This window comes from Xenopus tropicalis, chromosome 1 (assembly GCF_000004195.4).
Source record: "Xenopus tropicalis strain Nigerian chromosome 1, UCB_Xtro_10.0, whole genome shotgun sequence".
Classification (NCBI taxonomy): Eukaryota; Metazoa; Chordata; class Amphibia; order Anura; family Pipidae; genus Xenopus; species Xenopus tropicalis.
In genome coordinates, this window is record NC_030677.2 from 56,606,923 (window position 1) to 56,634,482 (window position 27,560).

A 27,560-nucleotide genomic window follows, 5' to 3' on the forward strand; every position below is an offset into this window, starting at 1 on the left:
CCATGCAAACCATAATTAAACATTTTCTTTTATTGCATTTGGCTTTATTTAGGATCATGGTGTAAAAGAAGATGAATTACAGGCAATTCTAAATTATTTGCTGACAATTCATGAGGTAAGTTTTATAGGCTTCTATAGCTATCCTGTTTGAAGATATAAAAATAATGAAATACTCTCTGCAATGCTTACAGTCTACCACAAGGTGTCACCATGGAAAAACTATCTGCATGATAATCTTAGACCTCTGCTATCAGTATTTGCCATTGTGTGCTTGAGTGAATAAAGTATTATTTTTGTCATATGCATATAAATGTAACTGACTATGTGGCTGTTCCATTCAGTTGAATTTAAACAATAAGTTTTAGTTATAAATGGTTATTGACTGTGTTCAATTTAAATTTCTTATATTGTCTCTAAAACAGGATGACAATTTAATGGATGTTCTGCAGCTTCTTGTTGCACTGATGTCTGAACACCCTGGCTCAATGATTCCTGCATTTGATCAACGAAATGGGCTACGGTAGCAGTTTTTAACATTTTTGTTAAAACAATGCACAACTGCATTCAGCTTATAACTTTCAAATGATATATTTCCAATGCTCTTCTTTTTTTTTTTTTTATTAGGATTGTTTACAAGCTTCTGGCATCGAAGACTGAAGGAATAAGGGTTCAAGCTTTGAAAGTCTTGGGCTACTTTTTGAAGCACTTATCGGCAAAGTAAGCATTTGTATCTTGTGGCTTCTATTACATTTATGGGTAGTTTGAAGAGCTATCAGCTGTTTTTGTATTAAATGAAAATCTGCTGTTTTTTTTTGTTTTTTTTTTTGAAGGTCCCTTTTTTTTTCTTTAAGAATTTATTAAATAAATATGTACCAAGTCCCAAATAAAATCTAGCAGCGAGTATGGTGACCAAAAGGTTCAGGTTGGAATAGTATATCTAAATTGTCTCTTGTTGATGGAATCTTCACTGTTTCGACCCAACAGGGGCACTTCTGCCATGAGGTAAAGTGAGGAGTTTGCCTTAGGTAGCATTTTCTGTTTTTTTTTTTTTTCTTTTTTAATAGAAAGTTAAATTCTTGTAAGGACTGTGGCACATGGGGAGATTAGTCGCCCGTGACAAATCTCCCTGTTCGCGGGCAACTAATCTCCCTGAAATGCCATCCCACCGGCGAAAATGTAAATCGCCGGTGGGATGGCATATGTGGCGGCGCGATTTCAGTGAAATCGCTGAAGTTTCCTCTCAAGGCAACTTCCGCGATTTCACTGAAATCGCGCCACCGCGTATGCCATCCCTCCGGCGATTTACATTTTCACCGGTGGGATGGCATTTCGGGGAGATTAGTTGCCCGCGAACAGGGAGGTTTGATGCGGCCGACTGATCTCCCCGTGTGCCAGAGCCCTTAGTGCAGAAGAGTCATTGGTTTCATTTTTGCAAGTGACATAGGCACTGACAGAAGTCTTGTGCCAGCACTTTAGTACTCTCTTCACCATCAGTTTACTCCACATCTATGTATGTTAAGGGCAACTGTTTTTGTTAATGAAACAAGAAAGCCTTTTGCACATATTCCTGCTACATTCCTGGTTTTACTACTTGTAGTACAGTGTTGATGCAGTGGCTGGTATACTTGATGTTTACCCTACTCAAAAACTCAGCCGGAAGTGTTTTTAATTCTGTGTTACTATGCTTAGTATGTCTCATGACATCTTGCAGTACAAAGCCTTCTTCTTCTACCAGTACAATAATACTTTTTTCTAAAACCTCAGAATACTTTTAAAAACTTTAAGTGGTTGCATATTGAAACAAAAAGAAAAGTTTACATTTCTGTATATGCAGCTGTGTTTACTATACTTGATTTGACATTAGGCTGCCATTCATTTTAACTATAGGCAAAATGTGGAAACTGCTCTAATGTGCTTCAGTATTCTCACATCTTATATTTTGATCTCTGTGGTACATTGGGCCTTCATAGATATATTGCAGTTAAAAAATGACAAGTCCATCAAAGTGTTAACCCTTAGCTCAAATAACTAGGTTCTAGCTAGAGACAGATTTGCATGAGAAAGGAAAAATATTTCCTTCCCAACTATAACATTGAAAGCATTGTAGTACAAGTTAAAAGGAAATCTAAAGTAACTGGGAGGTGGCAATTTGATAGGGAGTGATTATTGCTACTGTAGAGATGCTGAATATTTAGCATGGTGCAACAAGTTTTTTTTATATAAAGTACGGCATTTTTAGGGTTTAGTTGTCCTTTAAAACTCTAGCATAGCTGTTAGCGGCCATGCAGGCAAATGCTGGCTTCCATTGGAACAGGTTTAATTTTAAACAGTGATCATTTTTTTGGCATCACTGCAATGAGTAATACCATATAAGCCGATCTGAATATGAGCCGAGGTACCTAATTTTACCTAAGAAAGCTGGAAAAACGTATTGACTCGAGTATAAGCCTAGGGTGGGAAATGCAGCGGCTACTGCTAAGTTTCATCAAAATAAATACCAATAAAATTAAATTAAATGAGGCATCAGTGGGATATATGTTTTTAAACATTTATTTCAAATAAAAACTAAGCTAGCTCTGTCAACAAAAACAAATGTTTTATCAACAATGATACCTTAAGAGTTCTCAATTAGCAACCAAGCTAAACCACAAAGAGTTAGAATCCTTCAAAACTTTATATAGTTTATATAGAATATAAAGTGCAATGTCTAGTGCAGAATGGGACAGGTGAGGATGGTAGATGAAGATGATTTGGGAGTGGGCCAGGGCACTGGAGGGTCTGGCTGCAGGAGGCCTAATTTGCACACAAAGGACAGAGGGTGCTAGTTTGGAGTGACCATGGCACCCGACTCGAGTATAAGCCGAGGGTGACTTTTTTCAGCACATTTTGGGTGCTGAAAAACTAGGCTTATACTCGAGTATATACACTAATAGCATTCAAATGACTCAATGATCTAGCCAGCGCATGGGGTGGACAGGTTAATAAATAACAATGCCTTTGTTAAAAAGTTATTGTAAGACTGATTTAAAAAAAAATTTATGGCAGGTAAAAAGCAAGTCACCATAAGGATCTCCTTACAATTTGCTTCAGGAAAATAAATAATGTAATTTAATGTATGAATGGGGATGGGGGGGTGGGGTTGTACTGTTAAAACTGCTGAAATCTGTGTGATAAAGATGAAGCAAATCAGTGTCCTGTTAAAGTACTTTCCTATCCTTGTTTCCATATAGGAGAAAATCTGAAGTCATGCAGGCCCATGGACTCTTTTCTCTGCTAGCTGAAAGACTTATGCTGCACACAAATCTAATAACAATGACGACCTACAATGTGCTATTTGAGGTACCGTATTAGGATTTTCTTACAGCGACGCCAATACTAACCACTATATACAGATATAGCTTAATAGATACTGTTAAAATCTATTTTTTAGATACATGAAAAATATATGAAATTTTAGGTTTCTTTTGGACGAGGCAAGTGCTAGAACCAAACAATAATGCTGGCAATTCTACATACGTTTTGGTATGGTAGCTTAGTGGGAAATGAAGGTTTATTAAAGTAGGCGAAATCTGCATTTAATCTTGTCTTGAAATTAAGTAAAGCTAAGTTCTTGCTACTGTAGAAAAGTTGAATTTGAAAGTGTTTTTAGAACCTTAAGCAGATGATTTGCACCGGCTGAATACAGATGGAGTAAAGTTGAGAAATTGTAAAATAATTGTAAATAAGCCTAGTAAGCTGAATACATATATGGATATATTTATCATGCTGTGTAAAAAGTGGAGTAAAACATTACTGCTCATAGCAATATATAGCCAATCAGATGCTTTGCTTTTCTAACTGTTGAAATCTAATTGCTGATTGGTTGCCCTGGCCAACATCACCAGTAATGTTTCACTCTACTTTTTACACAGCATGATAAATATACCCCATACTGTGCAGTGATCTGAAGTTAGAGAAGTCTATGATATTAGTTTGCTGTAGTTAAAAAAAGGAGGTATGTTCTCTGAGATCAAATTCACACATAGTACAGCTCCTCAAAATCAGTCTTTTATTAAGTGTGTTCGGTAGTTAACATGCATAACATGCAGTTAACCGAATTGAACACAAGCACTCTATTGATGGGAAATATATATAATCAGTGAATGAGTTGATTGGAGACAAACGCTGTAGTTGAGACTGCTTTGGTTTGTTGTTAGGATTCATAATCCTTACTGCTTTGAAATGATTTCTGAATCGTTTGCATTTTGTTTTAATGCCGCACATTGTGTTCTTTGAGGAGGTTGTAACCTGAATTATTTGTATAGCTGTAATGCCTGCAGTTTTTCCCCCCTATAGCATGCCTAGGTCAAGCTCACCCAACTAGGGAAGTGGGTGCTGCCTATGATTTTTTAGCTGCTATTACTTGTTTAATTGCTCTTATGTCCTGATGTGTTTGTGGCAATGATTAAAAGCAAACTGTAGCAAATCTGCCTGAAAGAATTGGCCCAAGTTAACTCACACACCTAAACAGTGTGCAAAGCTGATGCATTTTTACTCCAAAAGACTAAAAGCTGTTATTTACTGCAAAATGTGGCTTTATAATGTGTGGGGATTGAACCTTTACGATAACAGCAGATTTTTATTTTGCTGCATAACCCCAACCCTAGCTCTAACCATATGGTTTTTGTTTTTTAAATCTCAAAGTTTCATTAGCAGGTAATTGCACACGCTTTAATGTTGAAGCAGCAGATGATTTTATTGTGCTCTTTCCTATGCTGTGGTTGAATCAATTGTGTAAATGCAGTTACTTGGGAATACTGTTGAATTACATGCAGAACTTATTCTTAATGAATGATTTCTAAGTAAGAAACTTTACATAGATATTAGATATTTCTTATCAAGTAATCCTAGGGCAGGTTAATTGGAAGAGGTCAGTAATGCTTTGCAGTTATTGTTTTTCTGTTTTACAGATTCTCATTGAGCAGATATGTACCCAGGTGATACATAAACAACATCCTGATCCAGATTCGACAGTCAAGATCCAAAATCCCTGTAAGTTCAGAGAATCTGTAAGAATCAGTTTTTTTAATGTTATTATTTATGCTTGAAAGCTCTTTTGTTGTATAAGTTTAGGTTACAAGGTGCAATGACTGTATCCAAAAAAAGTTGAAAACATTACAGGTTTAGATAAATTTGAAAGCTAAAGGTGCCACATAAGGATCTTCAGAGCAAAGTTTGGTAGTACCCCCATTTTACAAATGTCAGAGGACCAGAACAAATGGTGTAAAAAGGAAATGTATTATAAATTGGTGGGGCCACTGAAAAATGGTGTAAAATATCGGAAAACTTAAAATCATGAGATGTAAAATTGAGGTTTCACTGTAATATATGATACTGTACATGCAAATGTTATGCTTTAAGCACTACCTAATGGAGTATATATTTACCTATGTGTTGTTTTCAAATAGAACTCCACAAATTACTTTTTTTAGTTGCTTTCTGTTTATCATTTCTCTAAAAAAATAATTAGTGTTGTGCCTTTTTTTTATTCCAGTAGGTAACTCATTCTCTAAACATATTAGTGCTGCTATAAGTATGGGCTGTGTTATCCAGAAAACTATTGCTCTGTGGGACTGCAATTTTGCTATTTATCTTAGAAGACCCTCTCCTATTCATTCTCTCATTAAAACATTGCCTGATTCCTAGGGTAAACACTAGCAACCAGATAGCTGTTAAAATTCAAAACTTGAGGGCTACTGCACAAAACCCTGAATAATACAAAAAAAACTAAAAAATATATATAATTTAAAATTACATTTATAAATAGTGTTCAATTAACAGGAAAACCTTTACAGATAATAGATCCTATACCCATGTTTCTCTGAAGCAGCTGCTTTAGCCCTTACTAAGCATTCTCCCTGACTCGCATTTTGTCTTGCAAATCAAGTTGTCATATTTAAAGGCCATTCAGCAGGTAAAGGTGTTACTGTAAACCACAGATGGGCTAGAAAAAGGTAATTTTTCAAACATAGTTTAAAAAAAAAAAGAAAAAAAAAAAGAAAAGAAAAACATATAATTCTGTGTGTTATTTGAAAAACAATAGGTTTTGTAACCGATGGACTTCCCCTCTGACATTACAACTTTCTTCATTTTGCATTGCTAATAATAAAACAAAGTAAAATACCTGCCCAATACCAGGCTGTCATCACAGTCTCTCTATGCAAGAGATAAGCATCGATTTGTTGTAATTTTACAGCTGCAACTTCCTAAACCTTCAAAACAGCCTTCTGAGTGCTTGCTCTATCTGTAGCTTCCTAGCTTTAATTTACATGTATTTCATTACTGTTATGTCACCTCTCATCAGTTGTGCACTCTGCTTTCTATACTTTGTGCTCTTGCATGCATTTCTGCTTACTGAACTGCACATGTGAGGAAGAGAAAAAAGAGGAGTTCAAGGAAAAATGTATTAACTACCTTCCTATAGGAAACCTATGCATGCAGAGGGAAAACTTTGCAAGCAAACTACTGTACAGCGCTGCGTACATAAGTAGCGCTTTATAAATAAAAATATACATACATACATACATACATACAAAACTTTAAAGGGGATCTGTCACTCATATATAACAAGCTGTATAAAAGTCCTTTGCAAATTTAACATGAAACCCATTTTTAATTGAAACATCCATACCTGTTATAAATGTATTTAAAAATCTGAACTGTCAGTCATATATTGCCTGCCCCACATCTGTGCCTCAGGCATAGAGGTGGAGCAGGCAATTACTTTCACTTTCCATTCAGTATTTTCTAGATGTCATTGCATTTATGTATCCCGTACATGGGCATGGGCTTCAGGTGCCAGATTGTGCAGCATAAATAAGATTTTGGGATGATGAAAAGCTTGTCATAATAAGTGTTTACAAAATGGCAGCTGCCTGTTTGCTGTGATTGTGTACTTGTTAGACTAAGGGAAACAGGATTTATAATTTATGTTAGAAAAATGTATTTTGCTCAACTAATTTGATTAAAAAGGATTCAGAATTATTTCTAAGGTGACAGGTCCCCTTTAAACATGCCTTGTACCTTAATTGTAATTGAGCCCAAGTTTTAAAAGATGTATGTAACACCTTAAATGCAACACATACTGTATACTTGCACGTCTAACTTGAAGAAACAGTTAGAGGTACAAGATAATAGACTGGGGCCTCTCATGGAAAATCTTACCCCTAACCTTTTATGTAATTTAACCGAGACTGTTTCCGTGTGTTGTGCTGTGAGCAGACATATGAAAACCATGCATGTAAGGTATCTTTAGATTTTTCACGTATGCATTCCACAAATGTTTTGATTATGTTATCTCCTGGTGTCAGTCTAGATTACTTTACATCTAGACAAATCTTTGGCTCAGATTACTGTTTAGACATGTGCAGTAGGTTTGAGCAATACAATTTAATTTGTTTTGTTTTTTTTTACTATTCAGTGTAACTGCTACTATTAACTTGTATTATGATGCTCTTGATCCAGGTTTTAGAATTTAAATTGCTGCTGGTGACCTTGTTGTTCTTGTGATCTAAATGTAAACGGATACCATAGAAAGAACAGACCTTCAGAGTCAGTCATTATGCACTGGAGACACATGTTTTGGAATGTAGTAAAGAATCAACATATAGTATATTTGGCAAGGGGAACAGTTGTGGCAAACAGACCTAAACTGTGAAAACCCTAAATACATAATATACATATGCCATTTAGCAATGCTTAGAATACTGAGCCCTGGGCTATAAGGCATCATGTAAATGGCTTCTATAGCATTAATATATAATGTAGCTTCTCAAATAATTTTTTTCTTCAGTACATCATGTTAAATTTTTCTATATACTTTATACTTGGCATTTTCACATAATTCACTTGCAAATTACACAACAGTGAATCCGTTCCTAGGAAGATGTGTCAAGTGGTAATGGTATACTGTTACAGTATTGCTGTTATTTGCTTTAGATAATGTTTAGACAGGAAAGTAGTGAGTGCAGGTTGACACAAATCCCGCAGGTAAATAGCGGGTCTAAGAGCTTACCCCCACTAGTGATATGCTTTCAAATACCTCGCCTATCTCTACCCTATCCGCGCATCACTTGTATATAGGACATCAGCTACACTCGAACTACACAGCCTGTTGCTTGCAGGTAGCCCTCCATTAGACTGTAGACCAAATGGGTGCAAGTGTTCCTGCTAAATAGATCTGGTTTATTGTCCAAGACATTTCAACAGGTTTTGCATACACTCACAAATTCACAGAGGCAATTTAGCAGCAGCAAAGATGGTAAAATGTCAGGGCCAGGGTCGGACTGGGGGGTGAAGGGCCCACCGGGGCCCACCACCATAGCCTCCCCCGCCCCCCACCCGACGTCCTTCCCCGAGCGCGTAAATTTAACGCATTGTGGTGGGAGCGGTCGGGCAGGGGGAGCGCCGCAAGGGTCGGGGTCTGGGCCGCCGGGGCCCATTTTTCCATGTGGACACAGTAGGGAATTTTAAAACTCGCCTTCTAAGGTTTTAATGCCTCATGTGGTCCGGATCCCATACAGCAGACATGAATCGGGGAGAAGACTATGCCTGAATGCCTCTTCAGTACTGCAATCCCTTCACTTTGGCAAGCAGATCCTAGGGGAGAGCTACTCCCTGCTGTCAATCTTTGAAGCACAGGCTTCTGTTACTAGCTAGTTCTTGCTCTCATTTTCCTAGAATGTTCTTTAAAAATAATTAACCATTCACTGACTAAAGCCTCATTTACACGGTCTCTGCTCCTCTACTTCGCTAGAATTAGTGTACCTCTAGGGCAGCGAAACTTTACTGGGGCCATATCCCAGGCTCAGTGAACATCCACAGATGCAGGCCAAAAAAGAAGATCCACCCCTAACCAAATGCTATAATAAAGGAGAACTAAAGCCTAATTAAAGCAGTAGGGCATAAAAGTTGTACATTATGTTTTGGGGTTAAGTGCCAGCCCAAAGCAACTACGGCCCTTTAGCAGGGACGATCTGTGCCACCTTTTCTGCTGATTCACTTCACATGCTCTATGCTGCTGTCACTTACTGAGCTTAGGGACTGACGCACAATATACTGTATATATAGAATATAAAAGTCACAATATAAGGCTGAATAGTAATTAATACAGGTAATTACTACATGGCAGTTCATAAACCAGTGCAATTAGCATCAGAATTTAATAATCAGCCCTGTAGCATCAGCTTATTTGACAGGCCAACCTCATTTTCTGCTTGATAATTTGCGACAACCCCTAAGCTCAGTTTCTCAACAGCTCCTCACAGCACACTGAGCATTTGAGTGTCACTGACACTTTAACAAAAGCCAAGATGCGGAGCGCCTGTGACAACTGCAAAGGCCTGATCATTACTACTATAGAGATGCTGAAACTTTAGGCTGTGCTGTAAGTTCAGGATATAAAATATGGCATTTCTAGACATATTCATTATAGGGTTTAATTCTCCTTTTAAAGTTTGGCAGGAATTGGTAATAAGCCTAATGGGCATTAATAAAAAAATATATTTATAAGCAAAAATAGATACATACGCATCTACCTAGAAAATAGAGTTTAGGGATTTAAAGACATAGGGGCTATTAACCATGTGGGTCCCTACATGTACATATAAATGTGTGTGTATGTATATGTGTATGTGTGTATATATATATATATATATATATATATATATATATCTATATCTATATCTATCTATATATCTATATCTATCTATATATCTAAATATCTATATATCTATCTATATATATATATATATATATATCTATATATATATATCTATATCATACACACACACATTATAATATTATCCTTATTTTGGCTGCAGTATCTCCACCACCCCTATTTATGTTCAGCTTAGCATACTACTTTTTTACCAGACCCCCATTAATTTTGTGTTGTGCTTAGTCAGTATTTCCTAGTCAGTTCTGGAATCCATTGCAACATGGTTTGTAAGTAAGCGTGAGTAGAAGCAATAAAATTCTTATGAAATAAACCAGAAGATGTCATTGTTTTGTTGCATACACATGTAGAAGTCTGAAAAAAGGAGGCAAAGCCGCTTTTCCAGGGATTCAAAATATCAAAAGCTGTATGGGGTATTGTATATTCAAGGGAGCCTAGTATATATTTAAACCCATTAAATACAGTGCCAACAGAGTCTCTGCAGGTTAAAAGTAAATGATTGTATTTATTTATTTTCTAATATAGTTTTCCAGTATATGGCATGTTTTGTATGTTATGCTCAGCATAGATGAGAATTAATTCTGGTTAACATTTAAAATGATATACAAATAAAAGGCCAATGTAAGGGAAATAACCTCTGATACAATTCTTTTTAGAATATTTTAAATATTGGTGGTGTGATAGTGTTTGTGTATGTGTATAGGGTATAGTGAGATGCTGAATATTGCTAAATTTCAGTTGGGAAGAAAATAAACTTTTTTTCACATCTTATGTAATATTTTGTACGGTATAGGTTTAATGTTGCTTTGAAATGATGCTCAAAATATATACAACCCTATTAAAAAAAAATGTTACAGAAACCTGGTTCAGTTCCAGTTCAACAAACATTTTCAAATTTTATCCATTAGATTAATGAAATTTACAGTTTCTCTCAAGGGTCTCAAACACTCCCTAAAATATTGTTTTTTTGATGTACTATGTAAGCATTTAAAGCTAACAGGACTCCCAAATGTTGTCTTCTAGTGATACTGAAAGTTATAGCGACCCTCCTGCGGAACTGTCCTCAGCACCCAGAAGTCATAGAAGTAAAACGAGTGTTTCTTTCAGACATGATAAAGCTCTTTAATAACAGCCGGGAAAATCGAAGGTGAGTCGTTATTTGGGAAAAATATGAATTTGGCAGGACGGAGGTGTGTTTGTAAGTACATGTTCCAAACACTCTTACACCTTTTTTTTTTTTTTTTTTTTTTCACAGGAGCTTGCTGCAGTGCTCTGTCTGGCAGGAGTGGATGCTGTCCCTCTGCTACTTCAACCCTAAGAACACAGAGGAGCAGAAAATTACAGAGATGGTGTACGCCATCTTTCGAATTCTTCTTTATCATGCAGTCAAATATGAGTGGGGAGGTTGGCGTGTTTGGGTGGACACAATCTCAATCACTCATTCAAAGGTAAGCATTGCACAGACAATCAAATAATTAAACTTTATAAATGTCAAACCTATGAGCAGGTTAATCTTGAAAGCCTCATTGATTTTTTTTTTCCCCCTGCATAAAGTGGAGTCTCCTCTTATTAATATGAAATGTAAATGAAAATGTATATAAAATGAATTCTATTTTCTGACAACATCTGGGAGTCAACATGTTGAACATTCATACGTTATAGATATGCTTGCTTAGGACAATAAAATATGTTTTACCAATACTCAAACCCAAAGCCAGTGTTAAGTGCAGGAAAGGGAGGAACCTCCTTGAAAAAGTCAGCAGTGAAAGCTTCAGTGACTTAAATGCTAATGAAAAGCAACATGTAAGTGTTGTCCATACTGTGTCTACTAGCTTCTTATTAATTATTGGATAACTCAATGTCCCACCAACACCTGAAATGTGTCTGGGAGAGGTCACAATTCAACACATGATGGAGCAGCCAGGTTTAAAGTTCTCCTCTTCTTTTTGCCGCTTGGAAACTTTACTGGTTAAACCCCTAACTAGGGTTTTGCTTGTACATTACAGTGTCATCTAGCTTAGCTGTAGTTGTTCTATTACCCATTCATCTTTTAAAGTGAGAGCATTATTGGCGTAGAACGTTAATGTATGCTTTATGTACCACAAGGTGGCGCAGATGTGCTTCACAAGTTTGCTCATCCCTTGCGTTTCAGTATGTGAATTAACAATCTCTATTTTCTTTACATTTCAGTATGAAGCAATTTTAAATAGTGTGGTATTAAACTGAAAGTGTAGTCATGTTTTGTTTTTAATTTAGTGCAAAACATTGTAATCTAAAAACACACAGTTAATGATTTATGAACACAAACACTTTCTTCCTTGCAATGAAACATTTTCTTACGAAAACAGGCAAACTAATAAATATAGCAGCAGTCAGATGCATTTTCTCATCTAACCGCAGAACGAGCCAGATGTACACTTTTCATTAGTTTTGTAATTAAACCTGCAATTAACTCCTCTTTCATTATTTTAGGATTGGTGTAGCCTATGGCTAACAATATAAAACACCTTTCTTTGATAAAAAAAAAAAAAGCCAGTGTTACAAAATTGGAAAGGCTTTGCAGTGCTACATATCATGATACGTGCGTCTGCTATAAAAAGCCAAAGAAACTCAATTGCAATTTTATTGTCCGGTTTGATAGATTTCCTGCCACCTTTGTAGCAGTGTAGCTGTTTGTCAATGTAGCCATCTCCTCCCACAGCTGCACCGCACTTTATAAGCTGCAACTGCTTCACCAGCATAATTGCACTACTCTCGTTATTTTTCTCAAAAGAATTCAATAATATCACCTCCTGCCTCTCTTGTATGCCGAGCTGAACTGAAGCGTATTATTCAGTATCTCCATATCCAGTTTATTTCTCTATGTTTTCACTGTATACTGGAAATAATACAATGTCTTATTTTGTTTCAACCCCCCCCCCATTAAAGTAAATATGCAAAATTGAGTTCCGATTTACTTGTATAATTAATATACATGGCATTGAGATCATATTTCAGAAATGATTGCACATGTCCTTGTTCTTATCTCACTAAGAGGAAACAGTTCTCATTTTACCATTAAAGGGACAGTATGCCTTCTTTCCAGCATTAATTCAATAAACAGGGCTCGTGCTGAACATACTTTCTGGCTATTGTTTTAATCATAAAAAAATCTATGGTTTGTTGTTTCTTGAATTAAACAGGGAAATTGAAGCTAATCTATGCTTGGTCCTTTGCGAGATAGATAATTAGATTACCAAAGCAGAGATAATCCCCATGCATAATAGATTTCTGTTTATCTGGGGTTTTTTTCCCTCAATAAAAGAACATGTTAATGTAATCAGCTTTACAAATCATTAATACACCTTAATGAATTTATAATGGAAAGTTTCTTTTATTACACAGAAATACAGTTTGGGTGGACATACCATGTAATCTATGTGATTTTTTTTTTTTTTAAATATTTTCTAGTACTCTAACTGAAATGGCATATAATTCAGATTTGTTTGTGCATATGTGGATCCTACAAGAACACGTTGAAGTAATAGTTTTTAATGGTCTTCTCGGGGATTGACAACAAAATGGCAAAGTTTTGTTTTTATCTGCTTCACTGAAGCTTTTATGTTTGACATTTTAAAATAGCATGGAGAGTTAACAGATTTAAATGTAGTTTGTGGAATGCAGCAGTATTTAAATTGTTTAGTGTGGAGTCACAAAATTGCTGAAAATGTTCCAGCAGTGGGTTAAGGTTGGGAAGTTAAGCGAGCTATCATTACACAAGCATCTGCAAAGCTTTGACTAGCTCAATTATTTCCATTCCTCTTAAGCCAGATGCATCTGTGGCGTGAAACAAAATACTATGTTGTAAAACCTGGAGATTTCTAATGCAGAAATCAGATAGACCTCTTATCCTCTCTAACATTATCTTCTTCTCTTTAATACTTCTTTCAGCCGTACCCCTGTTTTCTTGCTTATAGGGAAATTTAGGGAGAGATCAAAGCAGCCATTGAAAGGCCATGCAAACAAGAAAAAAATACATATATTTTTTTGGAGAAACCAAAAAATAACTCTGCTCATTGTCTGTGTTTGTGTGTGTGTTTTACCCATTACCACATCCCCCATTATTTTACTTTATATATGTTTAATCTATGGTTTTCCTCATCCCAGAACTGTGTTTTAAAGTTGAGCGCAGGAACAGTGTTTAAAACATATGCTTTAATTATCTTTTCTTTAAACTCCCTACTGAATTAAGGAGTCCAGCAAGAGAAACACTGTGCAGAATTCATTGTTTAATGTGTGTGCTATAAGCACCATATGCTAGTTTATAAACTTCTCCTGTTTTATTAATTGCCATGCACCTTTCTTTTTTTAAGTAAAGCGTGTTCCTCCACCTTTGCCTTCTGTCTGCAAATTCTTGACCTTGTGCTGTATATCAGTAAGGAGTGGGGTTTCTAGTCACTACTAATTTCCGTCTATTTGAAGCTGACTTATTACACCAACACTGGAAATTTGATCCATAGAAAGCCTTTAACAGCCAAATAAAATGCAGCTCTAACATTATACTTTTTATTAACTGATTTGTGCATGTATAGGGTCTGTTATCCAGAATCATAAAGGCCTGGGGCTCTCCAGATAAAGGGCCTTTCTGTAACTTGAAGCACAGTGTATTAAGACTACTAAAAATATTAAAGAAGATGTCCTTTTCTAATGCATAGGGTTATTCTAAGCAACTCTTTAATATAATATATTGTAAATGTCATTTATATTGAAAACAGTGCCTTTCGCATTTTATATTTCTTGCAATGCTTGTTTTTTCTCTAAAATGATGTAGCAGATCAACCTAATTTACAGTTAACTAACTTCTGCTACATTGTTTTGAGAGTCAGAACCATAGAATAGAAAGGGACAAACAGAGACTGCTTTCAATTGTGATTACATTTACAAACCGGCATTTAACCACTAAAATCAATTCATGTATGTTGCTAAGAAGTTTATCAAGTACAATAGTGTTTTTACAAAGAAAAAGTTTATAAATTATAAGTAAAGAATTTTAATTCTCAGTTGGATACTATAGGAAGTAGTACAGGTATGGGATCCGTTATTCAGAAAGCTCTGAATTACATGAAGACCATCTCTTATAAACTATTTTAATCAAATAATTCAAATGTTTAAATGTCATTTTTTTAATAATAAAACAGTAGCTTGTTCTTGATCCTTATTAAGATATAATTAATCCTTACTGGAGGCAAAGCAATCCTATAAAGATTTCTTATTTGGAAAACCCCAGGTCTCTGAGCATTTTGGATAACCGGTCCCATATTTGTATTGCTGTTTTTCAGAGCATTGTGGGAACAGAGACACAGTTTTGGAATCAATGTCTTGTAAATTGTGGAAAGGAAATATCAATATAGGCAGAAAGCAGGTTAACCAAAGTGGCCCAAATTACCTTAAATTACAACCTTTTTGAGGTAACAAAATTTGTAGGGCTTATAGCAAAGGTGTCTAACTGTTGGTAGAATACACAAGCCATCATGTGCTTGGATAAAAGTTGCTCTTGTGCCAGAAACCCAGTGATTTATATTAGCTGTAATGGGAAATTTGTTTCAAGCTGTTCCTAAAGTGTTGTCTGTGATTTTTAGATCATATAAAAAACATGCAGAGACAGAATACAAAATGTGTTAATTAATGTGTTAATGAGCGGCAAAATAAGAGGAAATTACACCACAGTATTTAGTGTAGTGTGATCCCATGAAATGGATACCTTATGTAAGAGAAATTATCGGCTGAAGATGTCCCGTTTATATATATTTCCCTTTTATTGTTCCTTTAATGCTAACCTGTATTTTTAGCCCATTGGTTTATCTGCATTCTGTAATTTATAACCAAACACAGTACAGTGAATGATTGCTCTTCATCGACTTTTAACATGTAGAGGTGCTTTCTAGGCTGTGTACTCTTATGGATTAACCATCCAATCACTGGAAAGATAAATGGCTATTCTTTTAGCTAGCTAATTTAGGACAAAATCTAGTAATTAATTGCAGATTATCAACTCTTCCATTAGAAATGCAAATAGAAACTTAGCAATCACTAAATTGACTAGGCAGAAGGTGGCTGGTTGGTGCCTCTGGTTTGTGATTTACACTTGTACTTGTTTGCATATGAGTCTCTCTTTGTTTGTGCCGCTGGCAGACAGTGGCACAGTAAAAGCAATATGACATTTCAAGGACTTCACACACACACACACACACACAAATATGATATGATGGTTGTATATTAACAGTGCAGCTGGCATAATTGGTTTTCTCTATATTAAAGCTATCATCTTTTGTGTATTGTATTTTTTCCACAATTATTACTATGTTCCTTGGGGTCTTGTTGGAACACCTAAGATGTAAGATAAGTGTACAGGATCTACATTCTGTTAAGTAACCCTTTTTTTTCGATCAGTAAAATTACTCTAAACAGCCTCCAGAATTACCTACCTTTGTCCCAGCATTCTCTCTGACCTGGTTCCTCAGAAGTTGATCGTTTTTCTTTGCTTCCTTGTGCAGAGTGAAGCCCCGCCCCCACTTCCTGTTCAGGTCTCTCTTCAATTCGACTACCTAGTCGACCTGGAGAGCCTTCTGGGCATGCCTGGAGGCAGCAGGAGCCAGTCTGTGCATTAGCAGGGTTTTTTTTTTATAAGAGACCTGAACAGGAAGTGGGGGCGGGGCTTCACTCTGCACAAGGAAGCAAAGAAAAACAATCAACTTCTAACTGAGGAACCAGGTCAAAGAGAATGCTGAGACAAAAGTTGGTAATTCTGGAGGCTGTTTAGAGTAATTTTACGGATGGAAAAAAAAAAAAAAAAAAAGGTTTACTTATTCTTTAATGTGGCAGCCAGTGTGCTATGCTTTTAAAACTGCATTCACTTTTAGAGAGGTCATATAACAAAAATGGCAGACTCCTGCAACTCTTGCAACCTGCTGAAGGAGCTTATACTGTTAATATACTGTTTAAGAGCTATAAAAAATACTGTTTAAGAGATGATATGATACAATTACCACCCTCTCCCCAAAACGCTTCTAGTAAATCATAAAATTTATCTTTAAATGTATCTATGTGGTAGAAGTTAAGAATGCTGCTTGTGCTGGATTGCGCTTCCCTGAGTATTAGAGTACCAATTAATAATATTTCACCACTATATATCCCCCCTTCCTACCAGTTTTGATGGTCTTTCCACTATTCTTCCCCTGCCTTATCCGTATCGCTACTAAATCCACCTTTATAGTTATATACAATACATTATAACTCAGGGTTTTAGGCTTGTATCAAACTGATACATTTTTTTCTAATTTAGGTTCAGAAGTTTTTCTTTGATACAGTGAGTTTTCATTCTGTATTAACATATCTACATTATCTTGTGAGTGCTGTGGCATGAAGGTATAAAATGCTTATAGCAGTTAAGTGTTGGAAATGATGAGATGGTTAAAATTTGGTTTACTTGATGGTGCTTCAAGTGACCTAAATAACACGCTGGTAATATAGGAGAGAATAATGAATTTAAACAAATGAGATAAACTTGTAATGCAAGTATTTTAATGCTCTTTACAGGTTACTTTTGAAATGCACAGAGAAAGTTTGGCACGTGTGTTTAATGAATATCAGGATAGAGATGGTGGTGAAATATGTCCTAGTCCTTCAAGCCCAATAAGAACTGTTTCTGGAATCAGTGCAGAATTAGAGTCTAGAACTCAGACACCACCTTTGGAAATCACAGAAGCTGCAAGCACATCTACTTTTATAGAAAATGTTGTGACTGAAAGTACAGCAGACTTTGAAGTTACACAATTTAGTGAGCACATCAGCTCACCAAAAACAGAACAAATGGAACCAGATGAAAGTGACGATTATGTTGAGGTTACCCTTGATACAAATATGTCTGATGCAGAGGAGACTGAAACAAAAGAACAATCCATTGAAGGGACTGTTCCTTCAGCTTTGGTTGAAGAGTGTGAGGAAGCCACGTTATCTCTTGATACCAACTCCTGTGATTTTGTACCAATCGGGTGCTCAGAGGACAATGAGGGCATTTCTGAAATGCTGGAAAGTAAAATGAATGTGGGCAGTTCTGCTGTTGTGTTGGACAGTTCAGACTCTGCACCAGACAACACAGTGCCAACTGCTTCAGAAAATTCTGCTGTATCAGATGAATTATCAGCAATGGTAAATGATGCAGCAGGTAGCAATGAAGCTGTCTCTGAACTAGGGGAAAATAAAGGAGATGGACCACCTGTAGATCCTCAAGATCAGAAAAGTGATGGAAAAAGTAATTCTTCTGAGAATACCACTGCGGAGGCTATTCCTACTTTAAAAGAAGTTGCAGAAACTCAGAATTTGGATATAGAAGGAGCAGTGGGAGGTATTACCAGTCCAAAGGAAAGTGAAATAAAAACAAATGCCCTTGCTGCTTCTCAGGTTTCTGAAAGAAAAATAGCAAAGCTTGATGTTTCTAGCATTGCTTCAGATACAGAAAATCTGGATTACAGGCGCAGTGTGAGCCATGAAGCTGACCAGACCACAGGAGCCATGCCTGAGGTAATTGGGTCTATACTTTGCTTTTGCAGTTAATGCAGATGTTGTGAAGGCAGAGTATGTCTATTTAATTATAGATGCATCTATATAGTATAAATATTTGATTAGTTGTGTTGAGGCCTAATACCCATGGTATTTAAGCAGAGCATCGTTGTATACCACGTATAAATGTGTTGCCTAATAGAGTAAATACCTTGTATGAGGCCTAATAAGGACTGTGTAAGTTTCTAATAAACATAATTCATGATTATTATCATTCTTGCCTTACATTTGTTTCATGTTCCACTTATAATCCTCATGGTTAAACCATAATATAGTATGGAACATGCGCACACGTACTGTTACTTGAGACCACTAGTGGTGCTGTTCAAATTCCCAAAAAGAATGTTTTGGTACATGCAAGCAATATGGCATGCTTATTAATACAAAGAGTATGCCTTTTCCCTAGTACTGCAAAATGGCAACATTAAATGTTGCTAATCAAATCGTAAATGCTTTACCTTTCAAATGTATTTTATTTCATAGATACATTTTTAGATAGAAATTTTCAAACCCAGCAACTGAAATATGTTAAGTATTGCCCTATAATTCTTAAATAGGCAAGAGCAATGACTCCCAGGTTCTGTGTGGCTCAGTCTACACTGAGGGATTCACAAGCAAATTAGATATTTTACTGTTACCAAGCCTTTGCATTTTGCAGCAAAGTTTGAGCAAAGCTCTGAAATGGTATGGGATGTATACACTATAATAATTTCTATAGCTACCCTCCCTGGAATTTGGAGTTCTAGATTTTCTTTTATATTTTGCCAGAAAATAAGACAACCTGCCGGAGCAGATGGCCAAAGAAGAGATTCTAGAAGCACAATGTTTCGTATTCCTGAATTCAGGTGGTCAACTATGCATCAGCGGTTGCTCACAGACCTTCTGTTTTCAATAGAAACAGATATACAGATGTGGCGAAGGTTAGTTTCCTGCTATCCATCTGCTGAAGGGCATTGCTCCATTAGTTATATGTACCAGTCTAGGTCAAGGCTCCAAAACCTCAATTGATATCTAACCTTGTATCAATTTTTTCCAAAGCAAAGCTTTTGCTTGACAGTTTCTTTCTATGGTTTTTCTAAGGAGTCTAGGAAACAGATGCATTTTTACAATTTGAAAGACTTTCACTGAAATATTTGCACCAATGATCATAAAATCTTGCATACATCAAAATATGGAGTGGAAGACAGGAGAGCTTAGATAACACTGCAAAATATCGCAAAATCTTTGTCTTTGCACATTTCGAAGAGCATTAAATAACACATTAGTGTATGTGACATTAGTTGCTGGCGGTTCTCTATTTTTGAGAAATGTATCTACTAATATATCACTTTACAGTCTATGTAAGGAGGAAACTAATTTATTTATTAAACCTGACTTCTATAAACCCTGTGCCGAAAATACAAAGAAACGATAACACTATTATTTGTGCAATACTATTTGAAAATATTCATTTTATTTTTAATTGTTACGGCATGGAACTGCACATAAAGACGTTTTTAGCAATGTAGGGGCAGATTCTCGCACACATGTGGAAGTAGCCTAAGTTGCTAACAAATTTCTAACTAGCTAATTCAAGCAGGAAAATGATGTTAGGTTGAAAACATTTTTATATTTTAAAAACTATAAGAGTAAATAAAATATATTAATAAAATAATTATTAGCAATTCGCTATGGTTAGTTTTTTAAACTAATAGTTAGATTACCCTTTATGTGTTTACTAGTGATAATGTGATCTGGGCCCTAGTTGCACAGTGAAGCACTGGATATTAAATATGTATTCCTATGGTGTGTTGGTGGGTGTGTGTTTATTTTACTAATGTATTAATGCGATATTCAGTAACAATTAAAATTTTTCTTATTTTTGCAGTCATTCTACCAAGACTATAATGGACTTTGTGAATAGCAATGATAATGTTATTTTTGTCCATAACACTATCCACCTGATTTCTCAAATAACCGACAATATGATCATGGCTTGTGGGGGTATATTACCATTGCTTTCTGCTGCAACTTCAGCTACAGTAAGAATGTTTTGTTATGATTGTTTTTTACCTTGTTTTCTAGACTTGTCATAGCTCAGAGGAAAATATTGTTACAAACTTTATTATTAATATCCCTACTAGCAGTTGTCAATTTTTTTTTTTTAAATATTTGTTTTACTTTGTTTATGTTGATTGGGGCAAACAAGGTAAGGAAACAGAAAAAACTAGGCTGTTGAAGTAAGAGTATGGCCAAACAGAATAAAAATGCAAGTCCCATTGTCGGTTTTATATCTGTATGTGAGATCAGTAATGCATCCCGAGACTCTTATCAAATAAAGATATTGCTGATTCCAGGATCAAAACCTTGGACTTGCAGGCTTGCTGACTGAAATTTTTGTTCTTTACTCAAATTTTCTGATAAGCATGTAGAGCACAGTTTCTGTTTTCTATGTATCAGAGGAGTCAGAAAGCATCCAAACATATTGTCTACACTAGCCTAAGCTATTTAGAATTATTCTTTACTACACATGTGCATACATATTACAGGTAATGAGGATTCATTATTAAGGGTCATGGTAGACGGGGAGGTTAGTCGCCTGTGACAACTCCCTTGTTGCGGGCAACTAATCTCCCCAATATGCCGTCCCACCGGCTTGAATGTAAATTGCCGGTCGGATGGCATATGCGGCGCCGTGATTTCCCAAAATCGCGGAAGTTTCATCTCAAGGCAACTTCCGCGGTTTCGGGAAATCGCGGCGCCGTATATGCCATCCAACCGGTGATTAAATTCAAGCTGGTGGGACGGCATATTGGGGAGATTAGTTGCCCGTGACGAGGGAGATTTGTCGCGGGCGACTAATCTCCCTGTCTGCCATGGCCATGGGACAAAGGCAAGGGGACTTAGCAAGTGTTTGCTAAATAAAATGTGTTTGAAGTTTGCATTTATTATATCCTGATGTAAATAACACAACATCCTCAAATACACAATGTATATAGAAAAAATATAAACACATTGTATATAATAAAGATATGACAAAAACAAGTCTCCCTGAGGTGCCACTTTTGAGGTTTTGATATATATATATATAGATAGATAGATATCTAATATCTAAGATATATCTAATACATTATATTGTAAAAGTGGCCTTTGGTCATTGTTAAGAATGAGTGACATATTTTTAAATTTTCTACCTACATTTTTGTAAATATATACAATATGTTGTTTCAGCATGAATTAGAACATATTGAGCCAACACAAGGCCTGTCATTAGAGACATCTATTTCATTTCTGCAACGAGCTATTAGCCTAGTTGATGTCCTCATTTTTGCAAGTTCTTTGGGCTTCGCTGATATTGAAGCAGAGAAGAACATGTCTCCTGGTGGAATACTAAGGCAGTGTCTTCGATTGGGTGAGTATTTATTTAGCATTAACATAAGATAATTTGTTTAATTTTGCACCTAGTGTAATTTTTGCAAAGTCTCTGCATGGGTGTGCATGGGACATAATAGTGGAGATGCTAAGGGTAATTTTTACAAAGACTGGGCACATTTGCACTTGGGCAGTAACCCATGGCAGGTATTTGCTTCTACTTCTCAACCTGCAGCTGGATGAAAAAGACTAATTACTGATTACTTTATCAAAGTAATTTCTGCCTGTGTAAGCCTGCATTCTTCATTGCACAAACTTTACAGCTCACATGTGCTGTTTGCAGGTGTAAATATCACTGATGATGTATCAGAGGGAAAATGGCCACTGGGTGAAAGCCGCTATTTGTTTTAGGAAAATGTGATGGTGCTTGGGAAGGAGGGGATAGATGCAGTGCAAATTATGTCATTTAGGTATCAGAGATGTGCCCAACTTATATACATGGTAGGAAAATATTGTAAAATATATACATTTTCCCTTCTATTTCTTCAAGTTGCAGATTCTTTTGTTGCTCCATGCTGTATCTCATTAAATCTTAAATCTAAAACTAAAATCTCATTGTTTAATACCTGTGTGCTTTTGTGGCTTTAAGTTGTGATTTTCTGTAAAATGTATAAGATTCATTATTTTTTTTTTTTTGCTTTCAAATGAATGTGCCACTGAGACAATTGTCTGTTTCTTCTTTTGCAGTCTGTGCCGTAGCCGTAAGAAATTGTCTGGAGTGTCAGCAGCACTTGAAGTTAAAAACCACAGGAGAACCTATAAAAAACCAGAAAGGAGTTCATAGCTTGGTGGGAACAGGAAAGCCTGCTGCAAAGGTATTGGTGGATGTAAACTAAGTAATAACTAATACAGTATGTTTCTATTGATATTAAGTTTGGACTGTGTATAGTACTCTAATTCATTGCTCACTGATCCATGGATAGCCATAAAATTAGTTAATTGAAAACCTAGGCTGTTTCTTGTTTAAGATATTAGAAAACATGCAGTAATTCATGGTAATAATTCATAGTGAAGGATAGTATATGTGTCACGTTTACCTTTAGTAAAATAAGTTGACTGTTGCCTGGCAAAATTTCTAGCATGGTGTTTAGAACAAAGCCAGTATACATACTTTTTTTCTTGTGGGGTATCAGCAGTCATGCCTTACGAATACAGTTTTACCCACCTTTTTTTTTATGGTAATGATGTTGGTATATCAAACCTCATTTTATAATTATAGGTATATTTTTTTCCTTTTAAGCTGTAGGTATAGGTGATACATTATTTAACTTTTTTATGTTATTGTTCTCATGCCTGTATACCATTGCTTTGGATTCATTTTAGCCTACAACCAATGGGGACTTATCACTTATACTCTCTGTAACCATCTCTAGCCAGAAAAGTGTTTTTGGTAGATTATTGCAGAGATTTTATATATACAATGTGGTACTTTACATTAGAAGCAAATCTGAATTCCAGCATTTTGATGTGGTACAAAGGAAATAGAATATGCGATTTACCTCAAAAAGGCACATGATAGACTAATATTTTTGCTATGTATGAAAACAGCATGGAAACTGCACTGAATGCCCTATTTGTGATACCATGTTGTACCTATATCTGATTTTAATATCTGCAGTGTATGTTTAGAACAGGTGTTAACATGAAGTCTTGCAAAGTTTGCGGGCAGAGGAGGTCTTTGGGAGTTAGAAATTTAGCTAGCCAGTATGAGTAAACGTGTAGGCCTAGACTTACATCCATTGTGTATAGCAGTGGAAGCTTAATTGTGTTTTAAATAGAGAAGAAACACCCTTTTAATCCTATGTTTATGTTTCTCCTCAGAGCCCCATTGATATAATTACAGGAGGAATGTCTCCAGTGCGAGACCATGACCGGCTTCTGCAAGACATGGATATAAACCGTTTAAGAGCTGTGGTTTTCAGAGATGTAGTAAGTTGAGAATCAGTACTTTTTACCTGCTTGAGTTTTTTTTAATAAAGATGTAATGTTTTACCCTGTTTTAGAGAATTGTGCTTTATGCTTCATTTAGTAGTACATGCAGAGAGAACCAGGGAAAATGTTGTCAATTCTGCTATGAATAGCTCACCCTACTATTATAAAGCTTGCAGTGCATATAACTTGAAATATATAGAATGTAAGGACCAGCACTCAGATTAAAGAAAAATTAAGAAATTATTTAATCCACCATCTCATTGTTATTCAAACTTTTACGTCCCTTACTAATGAAGGTCTCAGTAAGGGTGAAGATACACGGAGCTACTAGTAGCAGCTACTCGTCATGGCTACAGAAATAGACAATGCTAATCATTTACTGATAACTGTCACTACATGCGTAGAGGCAATTCTCAGTATTGTCTATTGCAGGGTATTGTCTGGAGTTTAGTAGACGTGACAAGTAGCTGCTACTAGTAGCTCAATGTGTCTTCACCCCTAGGGACCAGAAACACTATAAATTTCACCCCAACAACTATCTTAAACTGCAATGCTTTTCTTATATATAGATATTTTTGATTGAATATCTCTGTATGTGAAAACAATCTCTACTCTGTAAATAGTGTAAAATAAAATCCACCATGTAATTGTATTTTTCTTAAAGGAGGACAGCAAACAAGCTCAATTTCTCGCACTTGCTGTTGTTTACTTCATTTCGGTTTTAATGGTATCTAAATATCGAGATATCCTTGAGCCTCAAAACGAGAGAAAGCAATCCACTAGAACTCCAAAGGATGCTGAACATGAAAGTGGTGACATGGGATCTTTAGGTTTGTATGATGCACCTTAAAAAGTATTGCATAGCACATAAAGGCTGAACGGTTATATAGATGTGAACATTTCTGATTCATTTATGTAATAAGGATACATTTATTTGTCCTTATTTTATATCCATATATAATCTTGAGAAAGGTCCAGGAGTTGTGACCGAAACGTTGATTTGTTTGCACCAGGAAAGGATATTTTTGATCAAAATTCTGTGTGCTCATTTATTAACTGGCAGGTAAAAAAATATGGCAGAAAATGTAAAGAAACATAAATGCCCATTCATTGGATGATGTATGCGTGTATGTGCACCCTTGGCTTGTATGTGAGCACAGTGCCTTATATGAGCCTAAAGTACAGTCTTTTGTACATAAAGGGGAACGATCATGAAACTTTTGTTTAAATACATCATACTTGCATACAGATTCTCTTACTGGTTATTTTGCTTGTAATGAAAATCGAGGAGGGGGGGGTCTCTGAAACCTTACTACTTATAACTGCATGAACACTTGTGTTGGTCTTGATACACCCTTGGCTTGTCTGTGAGCACAGTGCCTTGTATGAGCCTAAGGTACAGTCTTTTGTACATAAAGGGGAACGATCATGAAAAAATTAAATGAAATATATCTCTTGAGTTTCCCTTTATTTTTGTGTCTTGTCAGATTATGAAGTTACTTCAGTAAATTGTGTATAAACAAGATATTTAAATATGCATTTAGAAATGTCAGCATTTAGGATATCTCTCCCACAAAAAACACTCAAATACAGACTTATGTTTTACAGTTAAATTGTTTGAAAATTTTTAGACTTCCCGAAGTCTTATTATTTCATTGCTGTGCAGATGCTGTTCAGTCTGTAGCGCCAGTCACTGCAGACATGGAAAATGCCTTATCTATAAGAAGGGACTCTGGCATTGGTGAAGAATCTGCAATAGCCCCTACCAGAACCTCTGATGAATCTGCTGTAGCGCCAACAAAGAGTTCTGATGCAGTGTCTGACACAGGCCCAGAGCCTGTTAGTTCAGGACCGGATGCTATTAGTGAAGTTCTGCACACCCTATCCTCGGAAGTTATACAGTCCTCTCAGGAGAGTGGAAGTGAAGCATCTGCAAAAAACGTTAATGTGAAGGACATTCTCAGGAGTTTAGTGAGCATTCCATCTGATGAGCCCCTGACAGACCCTGCTTTATTGCCACCAGCCTTCCTTGGAGCACTTGGTGATCTTGCAGCTGAAAATCCAGTACAGTTCCGATCATTTGACAGGTACAGGTGTTAAAGTCTCTACATTGTATTCTAAATACATCATACTCGCCTACAGATTCTCTTACTGGTTATTTTGCTTGTAATAAAAATAGGGGGTTCTCTGAAACCTTACTACTTATAACACTTGTGTTGGTCCTGATAACCCCCTTCATGCATTTATAGTTTCTCAACAAGTTCTGATTAACCTAGTTAATAGTAAAAATATGCTAATGTATTTATCAAAAATATCCAAATTGGAAGTCTTATATTCCTGCCCCTGCAATTGTTTTAAAAAAAGGTAAGCTTACCCTCTAAATGTCATTATGTAGAGTGTATTGTCTTGGCACCTATCTTTGAAGAGCCATGCAGTGAGTGGGGCAACCAGAGGGTATGATTTGTGTGTCCTTCAGCTGTTCCTCCTGGTGGCTTCATTAGACACTGTTAAGTGCATCTAGACTACTGGGGCCAGTATATTAAATGCTTGCGCTCCATCATAGTGAATTTGGTACCACACTTCCAAATACCCCAATTCATGAAAGCTGTCTGTAGTGACAGATTTAAATAAACAGGGAATTCTCCAGCTGCAGAACTGATCTGACTGGTTCCCTGTTTGACACCTGGGAAATGTTCAACTTATGATTGCTTCCCAGCTGCCATAACTTCTGTGTTGCTATAATTAAAGACACTCTTTGTAGGACAGCTCTTTTCATTTATCTTAGCACTTAGATTTAGTTTTAGTATTGTGTGTTCAAACCAAATCTTAAAAATAAATCAAATTAAATTGTTTATTAGGGGATCTGTACTCTGCTTAGAAAGTTCATGCTCATTTTACAATTATATAATCATTTACAAAGCTGATCTTTAGATCATGTTTTTGTAAATGATTCTAAAGAAAAAAAATCCTATAACCCTAACCCTAGCCTTCAACACTAATTAAAAGCACAGCACAAACAAAAGGAGCTCTCAGACTAGGAAATCTCTCAGAATAATGCACCATAGAAATATTGGTATATTAGGTACAGGTATAGGATCTATTATCCAGAATGCCTGGGACCTGGGGTTTTCCAGATAAGAGGTCATAATTTGGATATCCATACGTTATAGTATAAATCTTTTAAACCCAGTAGGATTATTTTTCCACCAATATGGATTTATGTATCTTATTTTGGATCATGTACAATGTACTGTTTTATTATCACAGAGGAAAAATACATTGTTCTTAAAAATTAGAATAATTTGCTTACACTGGAGTCTATAGAAGATCACTCTCCTATAATTTGGAGCTTTCTGGATAACGAGTTTCTGGATAACAGATCCCATACTTCTGTAAACAATATTCTTCTTTTTTCTCTTTAAAGTGCCTCAGACCTCTTTATTCAGTTTTCTATTTATACTTAAGGGTGCCTAGGGATTGCCTGATTGCTCTTTTTGGATTTAGGAAGGAAATTTCCCTCCCTTTCTGAGGCAAATGGTAGATGATGTTAGACTTTGCCTTTCTCTGGAACAGCTAGACTATTTTGGACAACATGTTGAATTTGAAATATGTTTTTTTTTCTTTTTTTTTTTTTTGCCTCATCTTCTATGAATATGAATACATTTTGTTTGTGTTGACAATAAACTGGTTACCTTTACCTTTAACCTTTTCAGAAAGGTGCAGTATGGGTGCCCCACATAAGGGAATATTTCTCTAATCCTAAGAACTCTGGATCTAAAGTGAAAATGGTGAAATTCTCACACTTGTTTCTTAACCACTGTTAGGTGGCTTGAACTTTCCAGAAACTGGCAAGTTACTGGGAATATACCAGATCGCTACAACTTCAGGCTGTTTGCTAGCATGC

The 27,560-nt window shown here is 36.0% G+C and overlaps 1 protein-coding gene across 1 annotated transcript in view; it reads left to right on the plus strand.

The window, feature by feature from the left end:
* lrba (LPS-responsive vesicle trafficking, beach and anchor containing) overlaps positions 1 to 27,560 on the plus strand; it is a 341,818-nt gene that overhangs the window by 34,171 nt on the left and 280,087 nt on the right. Inside the window, exons 15-29 of the mRNA XM_002933499.5 lie at positions 53 to 115; positions 423 to 520; positions 625 to 717; positions 3,231 to 3,339; positions 4,950 to 5,031; positions 10,739 to 10,862; positions 10,971 to 11,163; positions 17,291 to 18,274; positions 19,082 to 19,233; positions 20,181 to 20,334; positions 21,524 to 21,704; positions 22,412 to 22,539; positions 23,546 to 23,653; positions 24,321 to 24,486; positions 25,323 to 25,743. Of these exons, the coding sequence (XP_002933545.3) occupies positions 53 to 115; positions 423 to 520; positions 625 to 717; positions 3,231 to 3,339; positions 4,950 to 5,031; positions 10,739 to 10,862; positions 10,971 to 11,163; positions 17,291 to 18,274; positions 19,082 to 19,233; positions 20,181 to 20,334; positions 21,524 to 21,704; positions 22,412 to 22,539; positions 23,546 to 23,653; positions 24,321 to 24,486; positions 25,323 to 25,743 (3,056 nt within the window). The remainder of the gene's footprint in view (positions 1 to 52; positions 116 to 422; positions 521 to 624; positions 718 to 3,230; positions 3,340 to 4,949; positions 5,032 to 10,738; positions 10,863 to 10,970; positions 11,164 to 17,290; positions 18,275 to 19,081; positions 19,234 to 20,180; positions 20,335 to 21,523; positions 21,705 to 22,411; positions 22,540 to 23,545; positions 23,654 to 24,320; positions 24,487 to 25,322; positions 25,744 to 27,560) is intronic.